At 41.3% G+C, this 10,539-nt stretch overlaps 1 protein-coding gene across 2 annotated transcripts in view; it reads left to right on the top strand.

Annotated features, from left to right (window-relative positions):
* Positions 1 to 224: 224 nt before the first annotated feature.
* BMS1 (BMS1 ribosome biogenesis factor) overlaps positions 225 to 10,539 on the top strand; it is a 46,213-nt gene continuing 35,898 nt past the window's right edge. The window contains exons 1-8 of one of the 2 annotated variants that reach the window (XM_082854880.1): positions 225 to 257; positions 2,140 to 2,349; positions 3,078 to 3,268; positions 4,270 to 4,349; positions 7,836 to 8,024; positions 8,659 to 8,801; positions 9,543 to 9,664; positions 9,976 to 10,169. In XM_082854880.1, coding sequence (XP_082711006.1) covers positions 2,174 to 2,349; positions 3,078 to 3,268; positions 4,270 to 4,349; positions 7,836 to 8,024; positions 8,659 to 8,801; positions 9,543 to 9,664; positions 9,976 to 10,169 — 1,095 coding nt within the window. In that variant the 5' untranslated portion in view covers positions 225 to 257; positions 2,140 to 2,173. Of the gene's footprint in view, positions 258 to 2,089; positions 2,350 to 3,077; positions 3,269 to 4,269; positions 4,350 to 7,835; positions 8,025 to 8,658; positions 8,802 to 9,542; positions 9,665 to 9,975; positions 10,170 to 10,539 lie in introns of those variants that run through there. The other variant, XM_082854881.1, reaches the window with a different exon arrangement.

The following is a 10,539-nucleotide window of genomic DNA, read 5'->3' as shown; positions in this document are numbered from 1 at the left end:
TGCGAAGCGGCGCCCCACGGCGCGGCAGCGGGGGCGGGGCGGGGCTCCAGGTGGAGAGCACCGCGCAGAGTTTGCCTGCGTCCGCCCTCAGCCAATCACGAGCCGTCCTTCGGTCTTCCCCTGAAAGTCGTCCCTCCGCAGTTCTCTTTCTTTGGCCTCCTTGTTTCCCGCCGGCGTGTAGAGTCCTCGGGTACGTTGCATTTCCGTTTCCGGCGCTGTCTGTGCGGGCCTGAGGAGGAGCAGCAGTTGCGTTCCCGGTAACGGTCGCGTGCTGGGATAGGCGGCGGCGGTGGGGTCTTCGGGGCTGGGACTGCGGGAGGGTCGCGAGTCGCGCGCGTGGTAAGGTCCTCGCTCGGTTCTCCCGGACAGTCTGCCCCCGGGCAGCGCCTCGTGGCCCGGGCAGACATATTTGGTACCTGCCGGAGAAGTGCTGAATGAATTCACGCAGAGAGCCGGGACCGGGAGGGGAGGTGACAGGGAGAGGTAGGAGGTCGTTTCCTACCGGGGTAATCCTAGCAGGTGACTTAAACCGGAGCCAGATCTGTGGACTCCAAATTGTGCTTTTCCCACCCCTATACCCCGAAAAAAAGAGGAAGGCATCAGTACAAGTCGGAACCCAAATACAGTGGAGAAGAAAAATAATGTCTCTGGAATTCTACAGCTGTTTAGTGAAAGCATTCCTAGAACCCAGCTCTCCTGACTCCCGGCTAGGATTTTTTGACATTATGCTGGTATATGTGGACTTTCTGTTTCCTCTGGTGTGTGTCCGTGGGAAACCTCTGGCTGACCTCCAGCGGTTGTGCAGACTTCTGATGCGGCCCTTATAGCATGGTACAGAAGACATGGGTTTATATTTCTTCCACTAGTTCAGATCGCAGCTGTAGCCGTCTCCATGCACAATGCCTAGTGCATTATAGGCCGATGCAAATATATATCGAACTGAAATGAATTCAGTACCTTAATTGAATGAAGTGACGCCCCCCACCCCACCCCTTCTTGTTTTCAAGCAAGCGCAGCAGATTGTATGCGACCCAATTTTCTAAAGAACTCTCTAATCCAGTGGTTTCCCACTTATGGGCCATAAATTCCTGGGCCTCTCAGAAATCATTGTAAGGGTTTCTACAAATCCATGTGGTGTCCAGGCATCATCCAGAGTCAGTCAGATCTCACGCACGGAGATACTGCTGTTTTTTAAAGGCATATAGATGAGTATTAGAACTTGAAAATTTTACATATTCAACAGTTGTAAAAGTAATACTGCTATTATGTTGGAGGGTTGTTAAAATGATTTAGTTTTTCAGAATAAAATATCTTAAAAATAGTGTAAGTTTGGAGGCCACTTCATTAATCCAGTTGATATTTAGGACTGAGTTAGTATGGTAACCACTAGTCACATATGGCTATTTAAATTTAGAGTTGAATTAATTAAAATTAAATAAAATTTAAAATTCAGTTTCTCAGTTTCACTAGGTACATTTAAAGTTCTCAGTAGCTACATGTGGCTGGTGGCTACTGTGCTGAAAAATATAGAATATTTTCATCATTGCAGAAATGGACAGTGCTAATGTAGACATTTAAGACAAATAAAAAGTAACTTAAGCAGAGGTAACTAATTTATAGCATAATAGAGTTAAGTGAAATTGGTGATAATTATTTTATTTGTCTTTGGCTGCGTTGGGTCTTCGTCGCTGTGCCCGGGCTTTCTTTAGTTGCAGTGAGCGAGGGCTGCTCTTCGTTGCGGTGCACGGGCTTCTCGTTGCGGTGGCTTCTCTTGTTGCGGACCACGGGCTCTAGGCATGCTGGCTTCAGTAGTTGTGGCACGAGGGCTCAGTAGTTGTGGCTCGTGAGCTCTAGAGCTCAGGTTCAGTAGTTGTGGTGCACGGGCTTAGCTGCTCCGCGGCGCGTGGGATCTTCCCAGATCAGGGCTCAAACCCGTGTCCCCTGCATTGGCAGGCGGATTCTTAACCACTGTGCCACCAGGGAAGTGCCAAAAGTCGGGATAATATTAAGCAGTTTCCACACCTGTTGGGTAAACAAATATATAGCTCTTCGTAAAGAAGTAAATGAAATTTACTGTTTTTCTCTGGGTGTTTTCTGGATTGTAAAATGCTTCCCCTGCCCCCACCCAACTCACTGTAGGTTAGAGTTAGTTGTGGATTGGTAAAAAGCTACTATGGAGACTAAGGACCAGAAGAAACATAGAAAGAAAAACAGTGGGCCCAAAGCTGAAAAGAAGAAGAAACGTCATCTGCAGGATCTCCAAATTGGAGATGAGGAAGATGCCCGGAAGCGAAACCCCAAAGCATTTGCAGTCCAGTCTGCTGTGCGGATGGCGAGATCCTTTCACAGGTATGTTTAGCTGGAGTCTAGTGGTTCTTCCAATTATTCTTTTTAAATAGTAGGAGCCTCTCCAGAGGTTTGGATTCACGAGTCTGTTCCAACTCTGAAGGACATGGAGGTGCAAGTCATATTTCTTTTACTGAAATGTGAGAAGTCTTTGCTGTGGACGCCACTTTGCCTCCAGCATCTGCACGCTGATTGGGTTCTTTTGTCCAAGAGAAAAAGAGTTTTTCTTTATAGAATTTTTTTGTTTGTAAACTTTAAACAATCTCTATGGTAACAGGTGTGCTTGTGTTATTTTCTGTATATGTTTCATATAATTGGAGTATGTAGTATTAAATAGCTTTATTTAATGGGTCCTTATTATATGTACTTTAAAGGCAGTGTACTTTAAACATTATTGAATTAACTTCTCCTAGTAGGAGAGCCAAATTGAACCCAATAGCCTCTCCTTTTATTTATTATGGTACACTGCCTCCATGTTTGCCTCTTGTTTTCTTTTTAAACTATTAAAGTCAACTAATAAGGCAATCAGATTTAAGGTGTATATAGTTTTCAGCTCTGCTATTGTGTTGTATATATTTACTGAAGTGGTTATTTGGATTGGCGCCAGAAGTTAACAAGCTAATTGTATTCACATATTGTCTGTTCTGCTCTCTTTAAAGTTTGTGCTTCTAGGGATGATGCCTTTTATATTTTGAAAGTGAATTTACTTTTTTTTTTTTTTAAACAAATAGGACTCAGGATTTGAAGACAAAAAAACATCACATTCCAGTGGTTGATCGAACTCCACTAGAGCCCCCACCAATAGTGGTAGTGGTGATGGGGCCTCCAAAAGTTGGAAAGAGCACTTTGATCCAGTGCCTCATTCGGAACTTTACCAGGCAGAAGCTGACAGAGATCAGAGGCCCTGTGACAATCGTGTCAGGTAGGAGGTGCTATCACAGACTGACATGGCAGGTGTTGTCATCTGTGGGACATGCATGTCTTTGTTTAACATTTTCTTCACTGGTAAATGGTAAAGTAATATTGTCACTCCATGTTACTGCTCTTGTACTTTTTTTCAGGTGGCTGTAGCTTCAGAAAAGGATAGATTCCCAGAGATAATAATGGTGTAGATGTATACCTATTGTAACTGTTGTATGGATTTGCCAGCTGTGCTCCTCTGAAAGGCTTGGCAGGCCTGGGCAGGCTGGCTTGGTTATGGTGAGCACCTTCATTTAACAGATAGTGAGTACCTGCTATGTACCAGGTGCACCTGTTTGCCCTCCTGAAGCCACGTTCTTGTGGAAGTGAGGGAGTTTTTCCTTTCTTTTTCCTGTGAGAACTTGTCTGCTCTGGGAAATGGTGATGTTTCTAAAGTCTGAGGGAGGATGAAACAAATTCCCAGATGGCAGTGGTAGAATCTGAAATCTCTTCTCATAGTAATAATATAGTTGGATTGAGGCTTTTCTTTTTCTTTAAGGCATTCCCATCATTTTGACTGATTTTTTTTAGCTTAATTTGAAATAATGATTGCTCCATGAACATTCTGTTGCATTAGGTTTGAGGGTTTTTTCGCTGTAGTGAGAACAGGGGAAGCTTTGATAGAGATAGAAGCTTTGGCCCACTGCTGAACAGTAGGATCACAGCCATCATGAAGCCTACTTGTCTGCCCATTCCAGTTGGAATTTTACCTATTTGAGCACTTGATTCCTATGGGTAGGCTTTTGATATTATTTTAAAATTAGAGAACCTAACAAGAAAACTAATTTACTTTATTTGATATTTACTTTATTTGATCAGTTTTCTCCTATAAAAATGAACTTCTGGCATACTCTTGTGAATGTACAAGGTGCTTTACTAGATGCAATTAAAAATAATAATTAGAGTTAACAGATTTTTTTCCAAGGCTTTTTAAAAGTAAAATTTTCATCTTTTCACTTATAGGTAAAAAGCGCAGACTCACCATTATTGAATGTGGATGTGACATTAACATGATGATTGATCTGGCTAAAGTAGCGGATTTGGTAAGTCATTGGGGGCAGCATGGGTTTCTGATGGGGATTTACAGCAATATGATAAGTTATTTATCCCATGTTGAAGGGAAGAAAGATTTAAGATTATTAAAAAAATGATGAGTATCATCAGGGATACAAAAGATGTGTTTGAATTGATGATGACAATAATTGTTATAGTAAAAACAGAATGTGCATAATGAAATGTATTCTGAAATCTAAAAGTAGACCGTAGGTCAGAGAAAACCTTTAATGAATGTAGCTAATAAAAGCTCATTAAGATATGCATGCATACATACAAGTTTATAATAGTACCATTTCTTGGACCCTTACTAGGCACTGTGCTAACAGCTTTCTACAAATTTAGCTCATCTGTTCCCCCAGTATGCCTTAGAGGTAAGTAGGTGTTATCTCTAGTTTACGTATGATGAAGTCGAGGCTCCCAGAATTTAAGCAATTTTTCTGAGGATGAGAATTCTGCTCTTGATCGTGCCAGAAACTCTGTTCTTAATGATTATAATAAAATATGGATCTTTTTACCATATTGGGTAAAAAATCTCATGGATTACCCTTGAGAAGTTGTCAGAGTTTATAATAGAAAATCTGTACTGCACTCAGCATCTGGAAATTGTACAGCCTTGATTGCATTTACAGAAATGTTAATGTCTGTTAATTACCTTTAAAACTAGCAAAAATAGGGCTTCCCTGGTGGCGCAGTGGTTGAGAGTCCGCCTGCCGATGCGGGGGACACGGGTTCGTGCCCCGGTCCGGGAAGATCCCACATGCCGCGGAGCGGCTGGGCCCGTGGGCCATGGCCGCTGAGCCTGCGCGTCCGGAGCCTGTGCTCCGCAACGGGAGAGGCCACAGCAGTGAGAGGCCCGCGTACCGCAAAAAAAAAAAAAAAAAAAAAAAAAACTAGCAAAAATAAGCCAAAAAGGAAAAAAAATTAAACCATATTGATTAGGAAGTGCGGGGTAACGGATACCTCGTTGGTTTTTTTTTTTTTTTATTTAACACCTCTGAAGAGCTGTTTGGGACAGTGAGCTACAGATTTTACCCTTTGACTCAGGAAGTCTCCTAAAACTAAAATAAAAAGTAATTTAATATAGATGTTACAGTTGTACCATCTTAATATCAGAAAATAAGTACCATTCAAAGTTTGAATATGTAATGCTGCCATTAATAAAAATAAATGTGTTATTGCCAACACAAAATAGTATAAACTTATTAAATCTTGTGTACTTGAAATGATTGAAATAGTTCAGCATGTCATTAGTTTCTCTTTTATGTAACATATATTGTATACTAATCTTAAAAGCATACACATATTAAGAAAGATGCCTTTCATATACATCTTTTTAAGATTTAAAAAGGAACACATGCATTTGGTAAGATACTCAAACTGTGCTACAGGGTATGCACAATGCATGATTTTGCTTTCCTTGCTCTGACCCCTAGTCTCTCAGTCCCCCTCAGCAGTATTTTCCAGATACGTATATAAATACACATATAACCCTTTTAAAGCACACACTGTTTATCATACACAGTGTTCTGTGCTTTGCTTTCTTTCACTTAGTATGTCTTGGAGGTGTAAAATAAGCACTAAGTTCAACCTCATTATTTTTAAGTATTCTGTTGTATGTACCATTATTTACTTAGCCTAGCTTAATTTTTTTTTGTTTTTGTTTTTATTTTCGTTTTATTTATATTTGGCTGCAATGGGTCTTTGTTGCTGTGTGCGGGCTTTGTCTAGTTGCGGCGAGCGGGGGCTACTCTTGGTTGCGGTGTGCGGGCCTCTCATTGCGGTGGCTTCTCCTGTTGCGGAGCATGGGCTCCAGGTGCGTGGGCTCTAGGTGCTTGGGCTCTAGAGCGCACGCCCAGTAGTTGTGGCGCACGGGCCCAGTTGCTCCACGGCATGTGGGGTTTTCCCGGACCAGGGCTCGAACGCATGTCCCCTGCGTTGGCAGGCAGCTTCTTAACCACTGCACCACCGGGGAAGCCCAGCCTAGCTTAATGTTGATTGCTCTGTTCTGGGTTATAAAGCTTCCGAAGTCACAGCGAAGGCACACAGTACATGGATTCGCGCTTGTGTGTGTGTGCGCGTATACATGTATGAACATTGGAGGAGTAATAGAGGCTTTACTTATCTTTAGTCGACAAAGATTGTCAGCTCAGGGACTGTTTGCCACCCACCTGTTTTTCTGACTCTACAACCGATTGCTTGCAACTTGTCATGCCATGGTATCAAATGGGGTGTAGGAATACTCCACAGCCAGACCACACAGCTATGCTTCCTCACAATGCTCAGTGGTCCACCTTCATGTATTTTGTGGTTTAGGATTATGAATGTTCTCTAGTTTAATCAAAGATTAAGTTTTTCTGTTCTTTTTTTCCAATTATTTTTAATTAGCTACAGAAAGATGAGGACAGAGATGTCTTAAGTCGCTAGGAATCAACTATGAAATTGTTTTGCATGTTTGAAGAGTATAAATTTTAAAAATTGGTCTTATGTACTTATATTTTCTTACAGATTACCATCCATGACTATCCTTTGACTCAGTTCTGAACTGGTAGACTTTTTTAGTTTCTGAGCAATTGCATGTTACCAATTAACTTCTAAGGTAGAGCTTTCTTACTACATACTTCCCAGTGGAAAACTTTTTTTCCCCTGAGGAGATTGAAACAAAGATGTTTGGCTTTCTTCATGTTTTTGATGTTTTTCATTGATTACCACTTCCTCCCATTCTTTTGGATATCAGAGATCTGTTATTTGGTTTCCTTGTTAGAGATCTGTTATTTGGCTTAAGAACACCTTACAAAAAACTTTATCTCTTGGACTTCCCTGGTGGTGTAGTGGTTGGGAGTCCGCCTGCCGATGCGGGGGACGTGGGTTCGTGCCCCGGTCCGGGAAGATCCCACATGCCACCGAGTGGCTGGGCCCGTGAGCCATGGCCGCTGAGCCTGCACGTCCGGAGCCTGTGCTCTGCAACGGGAGAGGCCACAACAGTGAGAGGCCCATGTACCACAAAAAAAAAACAAACAAACAAATTTTATTTCTTGAAGTGAGGACTTTTCAGGTAAGGGCCAAATTAGATCCGGCCCTTTCTGAGTTATTTCTCATATATGCACATTCTTGAAACATGGTTGAGACTGTGTCAAGGTTGCCTTTTAGAGCAAGTCAAAGGATAGTGTTTTCTCTATCATGGTGATTTCCTAAATAATTATTTAATTTAGTCTAGAGCAGGAGTTGGTGAACTTTTTCTATAAAGGGCCAGATAGTAGATATTTTAGGCTTTGTAGGTCCCAGTTTCTATTACGATCACTGAACTGCGGTTGTAGCACAAATGTAGGTGTAGACAATATGTAAATAAGTCAACCTGGCTGCAATAGAACTTTAGTTATAAAACAAGTGATGGGCCAGATTTGGCTCATGAGCCATAGTTTGGTGATGGTCTATTTTGGGTAGCCTCCTTGAGAAATTGTGTCTTCTGTTTTTAGGTTCTGATGCTTATAGATGCCAGCTTTGGGTTTGAAATGGAAACGTTTGAGTTCCTAAACATCTGTCAAGTACATGGCTTTCCTAAAATTATGGGCGTTCTCACTCACCTAGATTCCTTTAAGTATAATAAGCAACTGAAGAAGACAAAGAAGCGACTAAAACACAGGTTCTGGACAGAAGTCTACCCGGTAGGAAGCGAATTAGTTATTGAATACTAACACTAATCCTTTAAAAATAGAATGAGTGGGAGAGATTAACAAACATCTTTACAGGATCACCTCCTTAGTTTCCTTATTATATCTGTTCATAGTCCCTAGAATATTTCCTTGAGATAGTCTTTATTCCGGACCTCTTGATGTGTCTAATTTGTCTCTGCATCCCCCAGGACCAGGCAGTGTCTGGCTCTAAGTATTTTGGATTTGTGATTTAATAGAATTTGTCCAAAGTTTTTCCTTGTTACAGGACCAGGAACTATAGCGCACACATACTGCCACTCCTTCCTCTCCCCCATACTACTGTGTTGTGTCCCATCGGTCATAAAATATTTTCTGTGCCCAGGAGCCTCACTGTTCCTTATGTATCCATACTCCAGATAGATGCCACTGCTTGACTTGAAACTAAATATATTTGCAGTTCTGTTCATACAAAGCCCTAAAAAGATGAGTCCTGAAAGAAGCCAGAGAAGTTCTGGAAGCATTGGCATAGTGGGTCACTAGAAGTCTCCCTTTCTTAGGATTGCTTCTTATTTAAAGGCCTTTATTTTGGTGCAGTGTTGACAAGAATTTCATTGAAATTTAATTTTTTGTTTTTCTTAATATCTAGGGTGCCAAGCTATTTTACCTTTCTGGAATGGTACACGGAGAATATCAAAACCAAGAAATTCACAATCTGGGCCGTTTTATTACAGTTATGAAGTTTAGGCCTCTTACATGGCAGACTTCTCACCCTTATATCCTGGCAGACAGGTAAAAAGTGAATGCAAACTTTTTCTTCCTGACCCATATGTTTCAAAGCTAAAAAGTTTGGAAAAGAACAATAATAGAGCTTATTTTGTCTTATTATTGAATAGTGGTGAGAGAACTGTACTTGATGGAAAATATCTACTTTTTTTGTATCATTACTTAAAGATGCTGTGGCTTCAGGAGTAAAGTATGAAATGTTTAGAAAAATGTGAGGATTCTGAAGCATTTAAGGCTACAGGATGTGGGCCCCATCCTGCTTTTTTATCCTTAATTTTCAGTGATGCTGCCTTTGGACCGTGGTGCTCCAGTCACTCAGATGTGCCTTGTGCTTTCCTTCCTTTATGCTTTTTTCATATATTTTGTCAGCCTGGAAAACCCTTTCTCCACCTGCCAAAATCCAAGCCACACTAAAAAATCCAGGTCAAAGCTTAATCTTCTTCCATAAATGGTTTTTCTGGATATGTTCTCTACTTTTCCTCAACTCCAGGGCCATGTTGTTTCCCATTTTTGGTGTCTTGGCTTGTGGAATGTGTATCCTGTAGAGCCTGAGAGAGATGCAGTCATGTGTTTTTCCCTTTGCCCCTGGTAGATGGTGAACTCTGCTCCCTTATTTCTGTATTTTCTGTACTTTTCTAAACAATATGTGTAGTGGATTACTGAATGTGATGAATCACTGAAATGTGAAGAGAGGTACAAGAACTATGACATTTATTTCTGCCATATAATTGGGTTTTATTTTTCTAGGATGGAAGATTTGACAAACCCAGAAGATATTCGAACAAATATCAAGTGTGACCGAAAGGTGTCTCTTTATGGTTATCTAAGAGGAGGACACTTGAAAAATAAAAGCCAAATTCACATACCAGGTATCCTTTTGTTGTAAAATATACTATATTTGTAAAACTCTTGGGATGACTTCATTTCTCAGGAAAACTGAAAAATGGCCAAACAAGATAGAGCCATCTTCCTGGAGATTTTAAGAGTTAACTCAGCTCTGCATTGGCCACCCAAGGTGTTGAGTTGACCAAATTTCCTCTGCTCTGATGGTGTTTAGCTAAAGAGATACAGTGCTAGTGTCAAACCGTGCCCTTGTTGTGGTTGAAGCCTTCCTACTGTGGGCCATTTCTGCCACCAGTCACTTGTCAGCTGAAGCTATCTTCCTGTGTCTGTCTTCCAGGTGTAGGAGATTTTGCTGTGAGTGACGTCAGTTTCCTCCCAGACCCCTGTGCCCTTCCTGAACAGCAAAAGAAGCGCTGTTTAAATGAGAAGGAGAAGTTGGTGTATGCACCTTTCTCTGGAGTTGGTGGTGTGCTGTATGACAAAGATGCGGTCTATGTCGACCTTGGGGGCAGCCATGGCTTCCAGGAATCGGTGAGGGAAGTCACGGGAAGTTATGTTGTCACCTTTTATTTACTGAAGCTTTTTATCTTTAGTCACATTTATGATAAAGGCCACAGTGCATATTGTAAATGTTCAAAATACTTAAATTGCACCAAGCAGAAAGTAAAAGTCACATCCTCCATACTTTCCTGCTGCCGAGACACACAGGGGATCCCATGTCCCCAGTGTGAGCTTTGGAAGCAGTTTGGTGCCTGTACTTCCCATTTCTCATCATATAAAATCAATATGTTTTCTAGCTCTCTTTGGTCATTCTCTTTTTTTTTCTGTTTTTCTCTAAACATATACATATTTATTTAGATTATATATCTAAATTATTATATATTATTTGCAGATACCATAT

Source organism: Leucopleurus acutus (genome assembly GCF_964270905.1).
Source record: "Leucopleurus acutus genome assembly, chromosome: 14".
Lineage (NCBI taxonomy): Eukaryota > Metazoa > Chordata > Mammalia > Artiodactyla > Delphinidae > Leucopleurus > Leucopleurus acutus.
The sequence above is the reverse complement of the archived record's forward strand: the minus strand, read 5'-3'. Positions and strand labels throughout refer to the sequence as shown.